At 46.1% G+C, this 20,288-nt stretch overlaps 1 protein-coding gene across 1 annotated transcript in view; it reads left to right on the top strand.

The window, feature by feature from the left end:
• The first annotated feature begins 2,871 nt into the window (after positions 1-2,871).
• MLEC (malectin) overlaps positions 2,872-20,288 on the top strand; it is a 34,551-nt gene continuing 17,134 nt past the window's right edge. Inside the window, exons 1-4 of the mRNA XM_030217990.1 lie at positions 2,872-3,169; positions 9,525-9,703; positions 10,152-10,328; positions 13,328-13,385. Coding sequence (XP_030073850.1) covers positions 2,983-3,169; positions 9,525-9,703; positions 10,152-10,328; positions 13,328-13,385 — 601 coding nt within the window. The 5' untranslated portion in view covers positions 2,872-2,982. The remainder of the gene's footprint in view (positions 3,170-9,524; positions 9,704-10,151; positions 10,329-13,327; positions 13,386-20,288) is intronic.

The following is a 20,288-nucleotide window of genomic DNA, read 5'->3' as shown; positions in this document are numbered from 1 at the left end:
ATATATGCAAATGTGCTAATATGCCCCCCCCCCCCAAATGAAACAGTCAAACTACGCCTATGGCCAAGGTGGTGTACAAGTTACCATTTATCCCCCAAATGTGTATGCTGTATGCCGGCCTCTTTGGTTAGGGATAGGTATTATGCCTGCTGTACCACGTCAAGCCCACATGCCTATTGTCATCCCCTAGACACAGCTTCAGTGTTATCAACCAAATACAGATCTGAATGTTGGACTGTCAGGTGCTGCAGGAAAATGTAAAATCACTCCCACCTTTGTAATTCCCTTATTTGTCCTTTTTGTTCTAGTTAGATTGTAAGCTCTTTTGAGCATGGACTGTCTCTTTATGTCCAGTGTACAGTGCTGCATATGTCTAGTAGCACTATAGAAATGATAAGTAGAAGTAATAGTGTATCCTCAACTCTGGCTCTTTTATTACATGTGCACAATGGTACTCAGGGAAGGGAGTGCCAAGTGTCACCCATTGTAGGTGAGTTAGCTTGTTGTGGCCCTTTCTGCACTTCAATAAAACACTATATTCAGTGTGGTGTCAGCCTCATGGGGCCAAGGCCATTCCGATAGGGTCTTCTTTTTCATACAGCCATGTTTCACATGTGCAGCCACAGATCTGTCAAGTTCACCTGCAACTCATTTGTGTCAGTGTGATTTGTGGATAAAATCCAGACTCACACTGACACAAAAGAGTTGTAGGTAAGCTTAACAGGGCTGGTGCTGCTGCATATGCAAAAGATGGCTGTATGAGACAGAAGACCCTATCGAAATGGCCTTGGCCACATGAGGCTGACACCACACTGAATATAGTGTTTCACTGAAGTGCAGAAAGGGCCACAACAAGCTAACTCTCCCCCACAGTGGGTGACACTTAGCATGTGTGATATGAGGAATATATGGCTGTGACAGTGGAAGAAACCAACTGTAGGTGCACTGTAGGAACCACCAGCCCACTGGGAGCTAGATGTCTCCATATGTCTGGTGTCACAGACTGAGGCCTAAACTTGGTTTATCTGTCATTGGCCAGCTGGACCTGCACTGCAGCAGGCCTGTGATCTCAGGCTGTCAGTCAGAGCAGCAATGTGGTATCGTGGAGTAACAGTGTTGGGGGAACTTTAGGCCAATAGCATTGATAGAAGAGAATATGAATGCTAGTGGCCTAAAGTTTCCCCAACGATGCTAAATTCCTCAACTCCCCGGACCTCACGGCACTGTGTGTCGAGGGGGATTGATGCCGATGCTTCTTTGCCTTCACTAAAAGCCAGTCATCGAGGCTCCTCGGTGCCGACAAGGATGACGCTGAATCCTCCTGTCACCTGTGGGTTGGGTCAGAAACAGGTTGTTCCCAGGTGCTGTGCACAGCCGTTGGTGCTGAGGCAGATGGAGACCCACTCGATGCACAAGTACTCCCAGTGTCTACAGGTCTAACAACCATATGGACTGATGCCAACACAGAAGTCGAGGTTTCGGACTGGGCTCCAAAAATCTTCTCTCGTTGTGCCTCGCTGCAGTGGCCTAGCAAGGGCGGGGCGGTGGGGGCGATCCGTCCCGGGTGCACGCTGCTGGAGGGTGCAGAGAGCATTTCCTGTTCCGGGGCAGAGGGAGCAGGAAGCCAGCGGAGCCGACAGGTGCACGGCTGCTCTCTGCACCCTCCAGCAGCCAAGAATGCATCTGGGGGGGGGGGGGGTGCGCAGCGGCGATCCGCCCCGGGTGGCAGCTGACCTAGGAACACCACTGCCTCTCTGGCCAACTGAATGTTTTTCTTCATGAAAAGACAAAGGACGCAGTTAGGGCTATGATCAGACCCCAAACACTGAAGACACTAAGAACGGGTGTCCTTACCAGAGATGGTCCTATTGCACCAGGAACAGTGCTTAAAGCTACTGAGAAACTTTGGAAGGAGTGGAGTGGAGGAGTGGCCTAGTGGTTAGGGTGGTGGACTTTGGTCCTGGGGAACTGAAGAACTGAGTTCAATTCCCACTTCAGGCACAGGCAGCTCCTTGTGACTCTGGGCAAGTCACTTAACCCTCCATTGCCCCATGTAATGCCATGAGTGGGGAAAGAGCAGGGTACAAATGTAACAAAAAAAAAAGAAACTTCTGTGAGAAAAATCAATTGACTCAATGGTGCCGAAAAAGGGGCAAAGCACCAGAGAAAAAAAATAAAGAGAGAACCCTATTGAAGTCAAGGCCTAAATGCAGCCTACAGGGGACGAAAAGCGCTCAAATAAGCCCTTACCAAACTGGGCTGTGAGGAGCAGAAGAAAAAAAAGGCATCCACTCCCCACCACAGTTAAGAAAAAACAAAAAAAGAACTAATGGTCCTCTTGCTCGGCTGGCGGGAAGACACTTGCACGTGCTCAGTGGAAGCTCTTTTCAGCTTGATATAAGCTCTGGACTGGGCAACATGTGTTGCATTACCCACTTATGAGAATTTTAGGCTTGCTTGTCCTCGGCGAATTCTATTTTATCTACAATTTGAGTGGGCAGAATACAAGAGATGGTTGTCTTGGTTACACCCGCATCCTCTCACGCCAACTTCCTTTCCCTTTCAAAGTCCCAGCGTGCAATGTGCATAACTTCAGCCGCGCTGGAGCTCTCTGATTGGCTATGGATATCTATCTCCAGATTCGGATGGCACAGTGAACTGGCGGGAGGCTCATAATCCCGCCTCCTCGCTCGGAGAAAGTCACTTCCGCCTCTTTACCGCTCAACCAAACTCTGTACATGGCCCCGCCCCTTTTTCCAGTGTCAGGCTTGCATTGGCAGCTCCAGTGCCGAATCTTCAGTCCTTCCTTTGGCTCCTGTTGCCGAGCAGTTTCCGTGTTTCCTGTGATAGGTTAGTTGCGCAGCCTGTTCTGTCACAAGTTTGGTTGTAGTTCAGCGAGGTCGGGCGCTGTAGGGAGAGCTGGAGTTTAGCTCCTGTGTGAGTTCCCACTGAGGGAATACGGCTTCCCGGGCCTGCAGGGAGATGCTGGACTCCCGGGGCCTCGGGCAGCTGGTTGTCCTTCTGCTGTTCTTTGTGCAGCTTTTGGGAGCCGCAGAGTCCAGCCTGCACGAGAAGGTGATTTGGGCTGTTAATGCCGGCGGAGAGGCCCATGTGGACGTGCACGGCATTCACTTCAAGAAGGATCCATTGGAAGGAAGAGTTGGCAGAGGTGAGGTGGAGGGTGGGAAGAGGTGAGAGTGAGGCGAAGGAATTAACAGAGTCCTGTTGGATCGAGGAATGAAGCACAACAAAAAAAGAAATTGTACGCTGCCTGCTAAATTTCCACACATTCTTAGCGGTGTGTACTTCTAGAGCTGAAAACCTGGGGATAAGGGACTATAATTCATATGACAGTTGTCTAAAGTTAAAAGTGTTGCATTCTTTTGGACAACTTCAAGAAGACCTTGGTTTACCACAGATTGCACCGGCCACCTCCCTCCCTGTCTCTTAAAGAGCATTACAAAGGTGTGCGTGCGGAGGTGGAGGATTTCAGAATATGAATAGCTTTCAACAAGAAGTTTATACATACCCCAGAAGAGAGAAGTAGAACAGAATTTTAAATACCCAGCTAGATTATAGTGACTGGCATAAGTTATAGAAGCAAACTCATAATATTTAAAATTTTGTGTGGTGATCAGTGCAACCTATCATATACAACTTTATTTCTGTTCCAAACCGGGATTGCCCCTATTTTCTGGAGAGGGTTTTGTGGTACTGGGTATCTGATGCACATATTTTATTTATTTGTTACATTTGTATCCCACATTTTCTCACCTATTTGCAGGCTCAATGTGGCTTACATTGTACCGATGAGGTGTTTGCCATCTCCGGTATAGAAACAAATACATGGAGTTACTGTGGTCGGATAAGGATCATGTGTTATAGACACATTGGGAATCGTAGAGAGGAAGAGTTATGAATAGTCTGTTACAAGCTTTGGTATCGTTGTGTTGCAGGGTTTATTTATTTATTGCATTTGTATCCCACATTATCCCACCTCTTTGCAGGCTCAATGTGGCTTACAATACATCATGAATAGTGGAAACATTAAAAAAGATACATATTTAGCATTATAGAAGGATCTTGAGTACATGAAAAAGAGAGAACATAATAGTAGTTTAACAAGCAAACATGATATTGATAGAACATACTAGTAGTTTAACAAGCAAATATTGTAAGGCAGCTCTGGATATTTGTATTTGAGTTCATATTTGTTGGTCTTTGTGGTATGCCTTGTTAAAGAGATGGGTTTTCAGTAGTTTGTGGAAGTTTGGTTTGGTTTAGGCACTTATGTTGGGTTGATGGGGTATGCGTTTTTGAACAGGTTGGTTTTTAGTGATTTCCGGAAGTTTAGGTGGTCGTACATTGTTTTCATGGCTTTTGGTAGTTCGTTCCACAGCTGTGTGCTTATGTAGGAGAACCTGGATGCATAGATTGATTTGTATTTGAGTCTTTTGCAGCTTGGGTAGTGAAGATTTAGGTATGTTTGTGATGATCTGATTGTGTTTCTTGTTGGTAGGTCTATGAGGTCTGTCATGTATGCCAGGGCTTCGCCGTAGATAATTTTATGGACCATGTTGCAAATTTTGAAAGCAATACGCTCTTTGGTAGCCAGTGTAGTTTTTCTCGGAGGGGTTTGGCGCTTTCTAATAGCGTTTTTCCAAATATAAGCCTGGCTGCTGTGTTTTGAGCAGTCTGAAGTTTCTTTATGAGTTGTTCTTTGCATCTCGCGTGTATTCCGTTGCAGTAGTCTGCATGGCTTAGTACCATTGATTGCATCAAGCTACGGAATGTTTCCCTCGGGAAGAATGGTTTCACTCGTTTGAGTTTCCACATTGCGTGAACATTTTCTTAGTTGTAGAGTTAACTTAGCTCTCAAGTGTAAGGTTACAGTCAATAGTAACGCCGAGGATTTTCAGGCTGTCTTGAGATTGGGAGGGTGTGGTTTGAGGTATTTATACTAGTTTTTTTTTTTTTTTTGTTACATTTGTACCCCGTGCTTTCCCACTCATGGCAGGCTCAATGCGGCTTACATGGGGCAATGGAGGGTTAAGTGGCTTGCCCAGAGTCACAAGGAGCTGCCTGTGCCTGAAGTGGGAATCGAACTCAGTTCCCCAGGACCAAAGTCCACCACCCTAACCACTAGGCCACTCCTCCAGTTGGTCTGTTCAAATTGTATTGAGATGAGAGGATGAAACAGTGTGTTTTATCTGTATTGCGTTTTAGTTGGAATGCATTCGCCCATGTGTTCATGATGTTTAGGCTGAGTTTGATTTCCTTGGTGATTTGTCAGGTCATGTTTGTAAGGTATGCATATTGTGACATTGTCTGCATAGATGAATGGGTTGAGGCCTTGGTTGGATAGGGCCTTGGCTAGTGGTGTCATCATAAGGTTGAAGAGGGTTGGTGATAGTGGTGACCCTTGAGGTAGTCTGCAGTCGGCCTTCCACGGTGGTGATATGTTTGAATTTGCTTTCACTTGGTATGTCCTAGTGGTTAGGAAGCCCTTGATCCAACTAAGTATGTTTCCTCCAATACTGAAGTAATCTAGGAGCCTTAGTCATATGTTATGGTTTACCATGTTGAATGCACTAGACATGTCGAATTGGAGGAGAAGTATGTTTTTGCCTGTTGCTATTTCCTGCTTGAATGTGGCCAGGAGTGTAATGAGTACTGTTTCAGTGCTATGGAGAGGGCGAAAACCTGATTGTGATTCATGTAAGATTGAGAATTTGTTTATGTAATTACCGAGTTGTTTGGCTACCATGCTTTCCATCAGTTTGACTACTAGTGGGATAGATGCTACTGGGCAGTAGTTGGTGAGTTTGCTTGTCTTTTTCTTTGTGTCTTTGGGAATAGGGGTGAGTAGGATGTTGCCATTTTCCTTAGGGAAGAGACCTTATCAGAGTAAGTAGTTGAAGTGGGATGTATGGTCTGTTATAAAGCGGTCGGGAGCGGATTTTATGGTGATCCTTGTCAGTTCATTATGTGATTGGAGATGTACATTATGGACAGGTTCTCAGATATTTTCCACCCAGTATTGCTAGACTGGTGGGCTGATGTACAGTGGTGTGCATAAATCCTTCATTGCCTTGCAAATGATAAATTACATCTAAAGCAGTAACATATCTATAACTTGAGAAAATACATGCTAGTTATCATTTTGCTGCAAATTGAATTCTGCATTCATTTAAGTCACCATCTTGCACTGTTTGGGTAAACTTGTATGTAGCTTACTAGATGTTAATAGCAAATATGAGCTTGTGTCAAATATAAGGATCAAAGTCAGCCAATCAACAATTATATCTGACCAATCAGAAGTAATAATAATGGCCAATCACATTTAGACTAGCTTGACACAGGAACTATAAATTTCCTCTGATATCAGACACTGGCACATTTCATACTTCGTAGCCAGCATACCAAAAGCCATGAAATCCAAATTTCAGTACTTGTTACAGGAGAACCGAGACAGAATAGTTATTTTTCATGAGCAGTGCTGTATGAGCCCAATAGCATAGCCAGACCTCAATTTTTGGGTGGGCACAACCCACACATTTCCTGTCTGCCTACTACTCCCACCCCCACCACAAAGCAGTAAAAATTAATACCTTGGCTGGTGGGGATCCTCAGGCCCTGCCAGCTGAAGAATCCTCTCTGGAGTAGTTTCTTCCCCCCCCCCCCCCCCCCCCAAAAAAAAAAAGTATTTCTTGCAACAGCAGTACGTGTCCAGACACCGGCACTGCTCCCTTCCCCCGTGCATGCTCAGTTCAATCAGCATCCTTCCATGCATGCATGTGTGGTGGGGGTGACATTTGAACTGAGTATGTGCGAGAGGGAGGTGTGCCGGTGTCAGCAGCTGGAAACAATACTACTGAATGCTCCAGGGATGAGACTGTTCGGGGGGGGGGGGGGGAAACTCCAGAGAGGACTGTTCAGCTGGCAGTGCCTGTGGATCGCCACTAGCTACACTAATGATATATGCAGCCACAGATTTGAGCAGAGAGGCTTCATCAAGAGTAGGGTGCAGTCAAAGTACTGTGATTTAGCTACTACAGAAGAAGATGGAGACTGGATATATAAAGGACAGATACTGCTGTGGGTTACCAAGGAAGACGACTGTCAGGCAGGATCATATTTTGAGAAGGATGGCTCTCACAAATATGAAACTGTTAAGAGAATGCAGAACAAATGTTCAGTTACTGTGAGTTCATGCACTGTAAGAAGATGCCTAGAACTTGGTCTGGGAGGGTAAAAGCCAGGAAGACACCACTACTGACAGTTGAACAAGGAAAAAGATAATTAACTTGGACTGAGAAATATTCATAGTGGAGCAAGGAAATGTGAGAGAAGGTCTTGTTTAGTGACAAAAGTAAATTTTACATCTTGAGAAATTTCCAAGGGTTGATTTCAAACCAGAGTGCCTTTACCTGTCAGCGAGGTATCCCACAAAAATGATCTGGAGTTGTGTGGCAGCAACTGGTGTCAAAGGCTACATACTATGGAAGGGATGATGAATGCAAAGAAATATGTGAAAATCCTAGAGAAATATATATTGCCATCAGCTGATGCCATTTGTTCTTTGGCGGATGACTGTACTCCTTGTCATAGGGCCAAGACGGTTGAATGGAAGAAGAACAAAGTGACAATTGACTGACCTGCTCCATCTCTCTATCTGAATCCCATCGAAATGCTGTGGAACAAGGTGTCAATGGAAATATCCAAATGACAGTCAGTGACTACGCACATGCTTTTGTCACTGACTGCAGCCTTGAGTAGCTTGTCCACTCCATGCCAGAACAATGTCAGCAAGAGTAAAGGCTGGTCAGTCAAGTATTGAATACAATAAATAAAGCATAAATAATCCTTTTCAGGGTTAAATTTAAAATTGAAAGCAAAACTTAAGTAGATATTAAAAACATAATATAAGAATAGCCGTACTTGGTCAGACCAATGGTCAATCTAGCCCAGTATCCTGTTTCCAACAATGGTCAATCCAGGTCTCAAGTACCTGGCAGAAACCGAATTTGTAACAACATTCCATGCTACCAATCCCAGGGTAAGCAGTGGCTTCAAAGTAAAAACCAACTGAGATCCGCTTCATAGTAGACAATATGAGAATACTCAACCACAAATAAGTGAAGAAAAAACACTCAAAATTCAAGGAGGAAAAGATCTCATCATACTGCGGCAATAAATATCAAAAAGACACACTGCGCTTTCCACGACTCTTGTTGCCCACAGTGAAACCAGTAATCATAGATCCCTCCTGAAAAATTATAGTGACATTTTCTAAGCACTACTCATTTAAGTCACATCAAGTACTACTACTACTACTAAACATTTCTAGAGCGTCACTAGGGTTACGCAGCGCTGTACAGTTTAACAAAGAAGGACAGTCCCTGCTCAAAGGAGCTTACAATCTAAAGGACGAAATGTCAAGTTGGGGCAGTCTAGATTTCCTGAATAGAGGTATGGTGGTTAGGTGCCGAAGGCGACATTGAAGAAGTGGGCTTTGAGCAAGGATTTGAAGATGGACAGGGAGGGGAAGTGCTGACAATAAAGCACATAATATACAAAGGCTGAAACTTATCTGAGTAGTGCTGCGTTTGCGTAATCAGTTGCTCCACTCCAGCAGAAAAGCTTAAAGCAGTGCGGTCCTGAAGGACCCATTTTGCATCAGCTTCATCAGTAAACCACACTTGTGGTCATGCTTGTTTTGTGAAATGAGAAAACAAACATCAGTGGCTTCTCCATGTCTGTCTCAATAGCAGACTGTGGACTTTTCCTCCAGGAACGTCTCCCAACCTTTTTTTAAATCCAGATATAGAGCTGTAGGGATGCCAACAGTAGTGTATATTGCAAGTGATGGTATATAATAACCCAGAATGAAAATTAGAACAAAACAACATAAAATATTCAGTTATGCTGCTTCAAAATTTGTTTTAAACTGCTAAAAACAGATTTTGGCCAAGTGATGTAGGACTCATGAGTAGCACTGTAACAACTGTTCCTCAGAAGTACAAACCTTTGGTTTCATAGAAGCTCTTGGCTGACGCATGATAGCTTGAAACATATCCTTAGTATACCACTTTGGAGAAATCAAAACAGGAAGATTGCATCTAAAGAAAAAACTTTAATATTTTATCAAGGGTGAAAGTGAGATTTATTTATTTATTGCATTTGTACCCCACATTATCCCACCTTTTTGCAGGCTCAATGTGGCTTACAGAGTGTTGTAATGATGCAGTCATTACATGATCTTAGATACAGTCGATAATAAGCTAAGGTAGATAATTTAGATGCAGATATTATACACACTCCAGATCTGTTCATATTAGCTTGGCTAGATGTTTTATACCATATTTGTCTTGTCTTGTGAATGATACAGATGGGTACTGAAGAAGGCAGATTAGTTTGGGGCCACTTTACAGTGAGTAATGAACGGGTGTCTTGTGCGTGAAATAACTGAGTTTGGGAAAGTTGTTCTGATAACTGCTGCTCTTTCTTTCACTTGGAACCAGCCTCTGACTATGGTCTGAAGCTGCCAATTCTGCGTGCTAACCCAGAGGATCAGGTCCTGTACCAAACGGAGCGTTATAATGAAGAGAGCTTTGGCTATGAGATCCCAATCAAAGAGGAGGGAGACTACGTCCTAGTGTTAAAATTTGCTGAGGTCTATTTTGCACAGTCTCAGCAGAAGGTGAGTTGATGACATAGACACTGATAGCACAGATAAAAGCTGCGGAGAGGGTACTCCACTAGCCCCTAAGTCTAAAAGTAGTGCCTTGGGAGAGGCGATGCAAGAGAAATTGTATTGTTTATTTTTCAAATTCACCTTTGGCTCTGTTCTATAACTTTTCCCTTGGAAGAAAGGAGCTTTGACTGCAAAAGAAAACCAGTTAGGACAAACTGAAGAATATAGTGAGCAGGAAAAGTAAGATGGTGCACACAACTGGAGTTTTTAGTCACTTTTAACATTACCATGATAACAGGTGGAAGAATACACCCCTAGAAGTTTTTCAGTACTAGAGAAGATGTTATAGAATAACAGTACGTAGGTGGAGGCTTGTGGGTGCCCATACATGTGTGTTTACGAAGGGCCATGTGTGCTAGATCACTCATATATTCTCTTTTCTGTGTCTCTTGAGGTTTTTGATGTACGATTGAATGGCCACACAGTGGTAAAAGATCTGGATATTTTTGATCGTGTGGGACACAGCACAGCACATGATGAGATCATCCCAATGAGCATTAAAAAGGGGAAGCTAAGTGTCCATGGAGAAGTGTCTACCTTTAGTGGAAAGCTCCATGTGGAGTTTGTGAAGGTGAGCACCTGGGTTTTATGTAGCTTGGAGTGGTACTGACTGCCCAAGAGGGATGAAATATTAATATTTGTTTTGAGAGCTCTGGAGGGGCATAATCGAACACGAACGCCCATCTCCATGGGTGTCTATCTCCGAGAATGGGTATGTGAAGGCGAGAATGGGTACGTGAAGGGACGGGACAAACCGTATTTTCGAAAAAAATGGGCGTCCATCTTTTTTCCGATAATACGGTTTGTACCCGGCAAATGCATCGGATTTGAGCTGGGCAGTTTCGTTTTTCAGCGATAATGGAAACCGAAGGCGCCTAGCTCAAAAACGACCAAATCCAAGGCATTGGTTCGTGGGAGGGGCCAGGATTCGTAGTGCACTGGTCCCCCTCACATGCCAGGACACCAACCGGGCACCCTAGGGGGTACTTGTAACAATTTAAAATAAACAGTTAACTACCTCTGAAGTCCATAGCTCCCTTCCTTTGGGTGCTGAGCCCCCCAAACCCACTGCCCACAACTCTATACCATTACTATAGCCCTTATGGTTGAAGGGGGGCACCTAGATGTGGGTTTTGGGGGCGGTTTGGAGCGCTCCCATTTACCACCACAAGTGTGACAGGTGGGCGGGGGGTGGTTTGGAGCGCTCCCATTTACCACCACAAGTGTGACAGGTGGGCGGGGGGATGGGCCTGGGTCCACCTGGCTGAAGTCCACTGCACCCACTAACTACTCCAGGGACCTGCATACTGCTGTGATGGAGCTAGGTATGACATTTGAGGCTGGCAAACAGGCTGGAAAAAAAAGCTGTTAAAGTTGGGTTTTTTTTTGGGTGGGAGGGGGTTAGTGACCACTAGGGGAGTCAGGGGTGGTCATCCCCGATTCCCTCCGGTGGTCATCTGGTCATTTAGGGCACTTTTTTGGGACTTGTTCGTGAAAAAAAGGGTCCAAAAAAGTGACCCAATTTCGCGCTAAAAACGCCTTTCTTTTTTTGATTATCTGCCAAGGACGCCCATCTCTCCTCGGCCGATAAACACGCCTCAGTCCCGCCTTCACCACGCCTCTGACGCCCCCGTCAACTTTGGCCGTTTCCGCGACAGATTGCAGTTGAAGACGCCCAAAATCGGCTTTCGATTATATCGATTTGGACGTCCATGGGAGAAAGTTGCCCATCTCCCGATTTGGGTCGAAATATGGGCGTCTTTCTCTTTCGAAAATAAGCTGGCTGGTGATCTAGGATTGTTCTACACATGGTGGATTAACCAATGGTTACAATAGGCAAGTGCCTATGGGCAGTTGCTTGGCTTTGAGAGTCATACGTTTTACATTATCAATTGTGACACCATTCCATTTTTGTGTATATGTGTTGGGATGGAGGTAGCTGACAGTCCACATGCCTAATGGCAGCTAGGGATATGAATTTGCTGCTGGCTGTACACATTAATGTTTAGGATCCTACCACATTAAGTTAATGTTTAGGATCTTATTAAAACAGCAGAAAATTAATTTAACTCGCACATATATGTGCAATGGAGATACATAAACAAGATTTCCAGAAACCAGTACAAAAAAGGTGTTCCGAAGGATTTCAGCTACCAGTGTTTGAGCAGAGAATAGTGCCTTGTACGTCTTCACACCCTTGAAGATATTTTTACCTCCTATCTGTAAAATACAGTTCAGGATATATAGGGGATAAGAGTTTGTTTACTGATCTATCTAATGTATTGTCAACTAGTGGCTCACAAACCTGTTTTGAGGGACCCCAACCAGTCAGGTTTTCAGGATATCTGCAAAATACCTACTGGACCTGAATGTAACTTGCCTTGAGCTACAAATGAAAAAGGCATTAACCAGATCCTGATAAATGTTAAGTGTGTGTATAATATATATCTCAACTGTACTTGGCCCCTCAGTTCCCTGTTAAGATATTTCATTGTATTGTTCTTTGCTGCTTATTCAAATTTGATCTTATATTCCGTGAAAATCCCCTTTCCAGGGTTCATTGCGGTTTACATTGATAAGGAGCAATTCATGGAGTGAATGTAAGTTACATGGCTATGTTAGAGTGTGGGAGAATAAGGCTATTCTTATTCTGCTGACTTTTATTATATTTCTTACCATATATGGTAGTATTTACATTGCTATAAAACTTGTATATTTTTCTCATACTCTATCTTGGACATCCTATTACTAGGATTTCATTTGCCATCTCCAAGTTTATTGATTTGTATTTATGCTTGTATTTGGTCATTTTAGTATTATGTTGTTTAACAAAATTTTAAGTTTTAGGTCAAGCTATACCTGCTGTACACTGCCTTGAGTGATTTCTTCATAAAGGCGGTTAATAAAACCCAATAAATAAAATACAAATTTATAAGTGCGTGCTCATTGTGGATAACCTGATTGGCTGTGATCCCCCAGGATAAGGTCGGGAACCACTACTGTATATCTTCAATGTGAAAGAATTTTTGAGAAATTCAAAAGGTAATTAAGAGAATTAAGTATTTACATTTTTTTAGCTTTGCAGTTTTATTGCATGAAATTTTATTTTTTGCTTTATTTGTATTTGTTGACATACCTACGGGCTCATTTTCAAAGCACTTAGCCTCCCATAGTTCCATAGAAACCTATGGAACTTAGCCTCCCAAAGTGCTTTGAAAATATGCCTCTTAGTGTACCTGAATATAACTCACCTTGAGCTACTACTTAAAAAGGTGTAAATAAATTACAATGTTGTAATGTAAAATGAGATTGCAATGTTCAGAAATGCTAATAACAAGAACAGTTTACAGATTTTGTATTGTTTAGAGCAGGGGTTCTGAACCCTGCCTTCAGGACACACCTAGCCAGTCAGCTTTTCAGAATACCCACAATGAATATGTGGGTATCCTGAAAAGTTGACTGGCTAGGTGTGTCCCAAGGATGGCGTTCAGAACCCCTAATCTAGAACATTTGATAGGTGGGTTAATAATAATGTCACAAGCACTGACCAGGCATTTTTCCTTTTTGTAGGGCTACTATGATAATCCTAAAGTATGTGCACTGTACATCATGAAAGGAGCAGTAGATGGTGAGTGGTGCTAAAAGAGAGCAGAGGGGTGTTTTATATGTGCATTTGTGAATTGTTAGAGCCCTCTACTCCCTTGGAAATATTGAGAATGTGGAGCCTGATGGGCCCCTTACTGGAGCAGTTTTCAAACATTGCAGGCAGCTGAAGTACCTGCAGACTTGCAGCTATTTTGTCAAAAGCTTCCTTTGAAAATGTGGGGTCAGCTAGGATTATGGGAGCTTCTACACCTGCTTACAAAATGAAATTCTGTATGTAATTTCCTCTTTCCAGTCTGGACAAAAGTTCACTGTTTGATGGCCTCATCGAGACATGCAGTGATGTATGTCTGAAGTTCTCAAAATTACATTCTAAATCTGGACTCCGAGATGGATTTTGATATTCTTGGTACTTCAGAAGCCCCTTACCTTAGCAGTAAACATAATTTTTATCGACATGTTTAATACCTTGCAGATCAGGTGTTTCCCTTATTTTCAATAATTCTCAGCAGGAAGCATTCTGTTTTCTTTATGATTACTAATTGGAGGAGGCAGTGTTTGGCATAGAAAGCAGTTAGTTACACTTAAATCTGGAGCTTTATGCTGCTCAGGGGAGAGAGAGCCAGAAGTAGTTCAAAATATCTTCCTCCTGATAGTGCTGCGAATGTGATACAGTGTGAGACATAGAGTGTGTGTGTGACAGATACCTCCCTCCCCCTCTCTGGTGTCAGGCCCCCCTCTCTCTCTGGTGTCATGCCCCCCCCCCCTCTCTCTCTCTCTCTCTCGTGTCAGGCCTCTCCTTCCCTCTCTCTCTCTGGTGTGGTGCCATGGAGAGCGAGTTGCGAGGGTGTACTTGGTCCACTTGTGTTGTTGTGGTGTCTCGCGTTGCGAGAGAATGAGCGCTGGACCCGTGGAGAGTGGCGCTGGCGGCGGGAAGAGTCTGCCTCAGTGCCGCGTTGGATCAGCTGATCAGCGCTGTGGAGAGCGACTTGCAGGTGGGCAGCGAAAAAGGAGACCCCACGTTGAGGCAGCTGAGCGTTATTGTGCAGGATGCTGTGCTTCAAGGAACTGGACAATCCTATCTTCTTCTAATGTAATAAAACGCACCTCCAATTGACGTTTTGACACGGTTCCCTCTGATAGTTCCACCGCCCTCGACGTTATCACATTTTGACGCGAGGGCAGAGAGAGAGGTGACAGACTTACGATCCCTTACAAACCCTTCACTGAAGCCACGGAGTCAGCTTCAGAATGTTGGAGGTGCGTTTTATTATATTAGATTTCTCTTTTTCTGTCCTTGGGTGCTCTTGCCTTTGTTTTGGATGTCAAGTTTTAGTAAGGGTCTTTATCATGCGATAAGGCCAGTAACACAAAGCACTGATGTGTCTGTGCCACAACATTGTCATTTTTCCTACTCCAGACTAACATGGCTCGCACTCTGGTGCTTATGTTTAAAGAAGGGTTCCAGGATTTGTGTGGGGTTTTTTTGTTTGTTTTTAAACCCCCCCCCCCCCCCCCCCCCCAAAATAAATAAATAAATAAATAAAAGATAAACATACTTTAGCTGGCAACAGCCACTTCTGGATAGCCACTGAGGGTCTGAAGCAGGGTTGTTTAACTCCTCCAGAAAAGTTGAATTAGTAAATGGCTTTTTGCTAGAATTGTGTAAGGAAAAGATGCAGTCATTGATTGCTCATTGCAAAAAGAAAATACAAATCCATTGTCACCTCGGGATAAAACGTATCCAGTGCAAACTACCATAAGTATTGCTATACTGGGACAGGCCAAAGGTCCATTAAGCCCAACATCCTGTTTCTAACAGTGGCCAGTCCAGGTCACAGATACCTGACAAGATCCCAAAAAAGTACAAAACATTTTATACTGCTTATCCCAGAAATAGTGGATTTTCCTCAAGTCCAATTTAATAATGGTGTATGGATTTTATCTTTAGGAAGCCTTCCAAACCTTTTTTAAACCCCACTAAGCTAACCGCCTTTACCACATTCTCTGGCAACGAATTCCAGAGTTTAATTGCATGTTGAGTGAAGAAACATTTTCTATGATTTGTTTTAAATTTACTACTTTGTAGCTTCATTGAATGTCCCCTTTATTTTTGGAAAGAGTAAACAGATGCTTCACGTCTACCCTTTCCACTCCACTCATTATTTTATAGACCTCTATTATATCTACGATCAGCCGACTTTTCTCCAAGCTGAAGAGCCCTAGCTGCTTTAGCCTTTCCTCATAGGAAGTTGTCCCATCTCCTTGATCATTTTCGTCACCCTTCTCTGCACCTTTTTTAATTCCACTATATCTTTTATGTTTCAACAATTTTTGATGATTTAACAAAGAAAGCATCCAACAAGTTCAATATACAATGGATTGAAAACATTAAACAAATCAAGCTAAGCAAAAGCAGGCATTAACCACATCATCAAACGTTTTAATACTTCTCCCTCCCCCCAAATAAGCTATATATTTTAACACTTCTATTGATGGAACATTAAAGCACAATGACATAAAACTCGGGAACCTACCCGTTAAATACACCAACATAATAATAGACCATATGCCCGCCATCATTGATTTACCTATCCAACTCCCCCCCTCCTTCTCCCCCCGATGTCCACAATATTACACTCCTTCAAAGAGCAATACACATCCCGACCCCCCTCCCCTATAACCAACCCACTAACTGATAACTACCCTTCCTGTAGCGCATATCTCCCATATCTCGAAGGGACCTGACTCTTGTGTCCCTTCCGATGCCTTTACCGCTAGCCCATGCTACTACATAGATGTCGTTACCAACGTATTGTACCCCAATCCCCCTCCCACCTCCTACTCCAACTACCGACTCGGAAGAGCTGTGAGTATCGTTCCTAATCTTATAGGTTATTAATAAGGAGACTGCGTCCCTGTGGACTCAACTGCTGCAAGTAGGGATTCCAAAGCTTCAAAAAAAATTGCGTTTATGGGACCCACGTGCCTCCTTAGCCTCCAAGTTGGCCAGAAGATGAACCTGATTCTGCCAGTGCCAAAATGCTAGGGATTCTGCTGATGTCCAATATTGCAAGTTTACTTTTTTAGCAACCAAGCCAAGCTTCCGACACAGCAGAGTGTTATATTTGCTCAAGGGACGAAATGCACCCGTCTTATCTAATAAGAATTGTTCTGCATTTACGTTAAAAAGCACTTAACCCTCCCCCCAAAAGAGTTTGATTCCAGGGCAGAGCCAAAAAGCATGAAAATACGTATGTCTCTGATGTTTACATTTAGGGCAATCTGATTCCCCATTGCCCACCGCATGCACAATATTCACTTTAGTCCAATAGGCACGCATAATTACCCGGAATCCACATTGTCGAAGCCTCGCCTCTATAGTAAGCAATAGGATCTCCCGTAATGTAGCAGTGATATCCCAATCCCCCAATGGCCCTCCCAGATCCTCTTCCCAGTGTGCCCTCAGCCAAGTAAAGGCTCTTTCTGGGGCATCCCTCATCAAGCTCTTCCGAAGACTCGATACCGACAAGCCTCAAAGCTCAATCCCTTGAAAAAACATAGTGTTTGAGTTGCGCATAGGCGAATCGATGATCCCACTTGTTCCTGCAGCCTTTCAAAAGGAATCAACCCTCCTTCTCTCTCCAACACGTGTTCCAAATTATAAATACCCCTTCTTTTTCACTCAGCGAAAATCGGATTCTCCGAGGACAAGCAGGCTGCGTGTTCTCACGACTGGGTTGACGTCCACGGCAGCCCCCACCAACCGGAACAAAAACTTCGCGGGCGTTCCTGCACGCAGGGCACGCCCACCGCGCATGCGCGGCCGTCTTCCCGCCCGTGCGCGACCGTTCCCGCTCAGTTTTTTTTCGATTCCGCGCTGGAGAGAGACGTGTTATTGTCTCTCTCTTTGTCAGCCCCGGAAACCAGGTTGCGGCCTAGCCGCGAGCTTTTTTCTCTTTTCGTGCGCGTTCGCGCTTCTTTTCTTTATTTTCTGTGTTAAAAAAAAAAAGTTTGGTTCTCCCCTCGTCGTCTTTAGCCGCGGGGGCGCCTCCTTGTGGCCGCGCGGTCGTTTACTTTTCAGGTGTGCTTTTCACCGCCACCATCGACGACTTTGACTTCGCCGACGCGATTTTTCCGTCGATGTCCTCGAAGGTCCCGGCAGATCTCGCAAACCGATACCCACGCTTGGTGCCTCCAGTGCCTTGGGCCGGAGCATAATACCAAGACGTGCACCTTGTGTCTCGGCTTGCGGAAGCGGACACAGGTGGCGAGGCAAGTTCGTCGGGACCAGCTTTTTGGAACTTGCGCCGGCCCTTCGACGTCATCGGTGTCAACGGCCGGATCTTCGGTACCGGTACCAATGTCGGCGAAATCGGCACCGACCCCAGGAGCACAGGTAGGGGGGGGGGGGCGCGACCGCGCGGGCAGTCGGCCCCGGCCACTCTCTCTACCCAGGGCCATCGGGACCGAACTCTGTCAGACCCGATCCCTCGAGGCCGGGGGGGTTCTACCTCCTCTTCATCTCTGCCACCGAGCGCCGATGATGGGCACCGAAAGAAGACTAAAAAACATCGTCATTGGTCTCCCTGCCTTTCCCGACAGCGGGCCTTGACGAGTGCCTCCGAGCCATCCTTCCAGGGATTCTGGAAGGGCTGATGCGCCAGACTTTGCCGGCACCGGGGGTGCTTGTGCCCCCGGCGCCGTTGATGGAGGCGCCGGCATGCTCTAGCCCGATGCCGAGGCCTCCGACACCGACGCCGCTTGTGGTGCCGGTGTCGACAGCCACGCAGGTGGAATCCCCGTCGACGTCGATGGAGGGAGCTTCATCCCCGCTGGCATGGGAGTCCACCGCTTGACGCCAAAATCGAGGACATGGTTTCTCGCAGTCGAGACGGGCCCGGTTCAGGTCTGAGCTGCAAGAGCTCATGTCCGACACCGAGGAAGAGGCCTCGTAGGGGGAGGAGGAGGACCCCAGATATTTCTCCTCAGAGGAGTCTGAGGGCCTTCACTCCGACCCCACTCCTTCACCGGAGAGGAAGCTCTCGCCCCCTGAGAGCCTCTCCTTTGCCTCCTTCGTCAGGGACATGTCTATTTGCATTCCCTTCCCCGTGGTTTCTGTGGATGAGCCGAGGGCTGAGATGCTCGAGGTCCTCGACTATCCATCACCACCTAGAGAGTCTTCTACGGTACCGTTGCACAATGTCCTCAAAGAGACACTGCTTCGGAACTGGCTGAAGCCCTTATGTAATCCCACCATCCCCAAGAAAGCGGAGTCCCAATACAGAATCCTCTTTGACCCAGAGTTGATGTGGCCTCAATTGCCTTATGACTCGGCGGACGTGGACTCTGCTCTCAAGAGGGCACGGAGTTCGAAGGATACCGCCTCGGCGCCCCCGGGGCGGGAGTCTCGCACTCTGGACTCGTTTGGGAGGAAGGCCTACCAATCTTCCATGCTTGTGACCCGCATCCAGTCGTACCAGCTCTACACGAGCATTCACATGCGGAACAATGTGAAGCAACTGGCGGACCTGGTCGATAAGCTCCCTCCGGAGCAGTCCAGGCCTTTTCAGGAGGTGGTCAGGCAGCTGAAGGCGTGTAGAAAGTTCCTGTCCAGGGGTATCTATGACACCTGTGATGTGGCATCTCGAGCTGCGGCCCAAGGTATAGTGATGCGCAGACTCTCCTGGCTGCGTGCCTCTGACCTGGACAACCGCACCCAGCAACGACTGGCGGATGTCCCTTGCCAGGGGGATAATATCTTTGGCGAGAAGGTCGAGCAGTTGGTGGACCAACTACACCAGCGGGAAACCGCCCTCGACAAGCTCTCCCACCGGGCGCCTTCAGCATCCACCTCAGCAGGTGGACGTTTTTCCCGGGCCAGGCAGGCTGCACCCTATGCCTACAACAAGCGTAGGTACACCCAGCCGGCTCGAAGGCCTCCTCAGGCACAGGGACAGTCCCAGCGCGCTCGTTCTCGTCAACAGCGTGCGCCTAAGCAGCCCCCTGCGCCTCCACAGCAAAAGTCGGGGACGGGCTTTTGACTGGATCCATGGGAACATAGCCGCCATCAAAGTGTCCGTACCGGACGACCTGCTGGTCGGGGGTAGGTTGAAAGTTTTTCACCAAAGGTGGCCTCTGATAACCTCCGAACAGTGGGTTCTCCAAATAGTGCGGTGCGGATACGCCCTGAATTTGGCCTCCACTCCACCAAATTGCCCACCGGGAGCCCAATCCTTCAGCTCCCATCACAGGCAGGTACTTGCAGAGGAACTCTCCACCCTTCTCAGCGCCAATGCGGTCGAGCCTGTGCCACCAGGGCAGGAAGGGCAGGGATTCTATTCCAGGTACTTCCTTGTGGAAAAGAAAACAGGGGGGATGCGCCCCATCCTAGACCTGAGAGGCCTGAACAAATACCTGATCAAAGAGAAGTTCAGGATGCTTTCCTTAGGCACCCTTCTACCAATGATTCAGAAAGACGATTGGCTATGTTCCCTGGATTTAAAGGACTCTTATACTCACATCCCGATACTGCCAGCTCACAGACAGTATCTCCGATTCCACCTGGGGACACGGCACTTTCAGTATTATGTGCTGCCCTTTGGGCTCGCCTCTGCCCCACGGGTGTTCACAAAGTGCCTCGTGGTGGTCGCAGCGTACCTGCGCAAGCTGGGAGTGCACGTGTTCCCGTATCTCGACGATTGGCTGGTCAAGAACACCTCGGAGGCGGCGGCTCTTCGGTCCATGCAGTGCACTATTCACCTCCTGGAGCTGCTGGGGTTTGTGATAAATTACCCAAAGTCCCATCTCCAACCAGTCCAATCTCTGGAATTCATAGGAGCTCTGCTGAATTCACAGACAGCTCAGGCCTTTCTTCCCGAGGCGAGGGCCCACAACCTCCTGTCCCTCACTTCCCAGACCCTTCCCA

This window comes from Microcaecilia unicolor, chromosome 11 (assembly GCF_901765095.1).
Source record: "Microcaecilia unicolor chromosome 11, aMicUni1.1, whole genome shotgun sequence".
Taxonomy (NCBI): Eukaryota; Metazoa; Chordata; class Amphibia; order Gymnophiona; family Siphonopidae; genus Microcaecilia; species Microcaecilia unicolor.
This window is presented reverse-complemented; position numbering and strand designations above follow the sequence as displayed.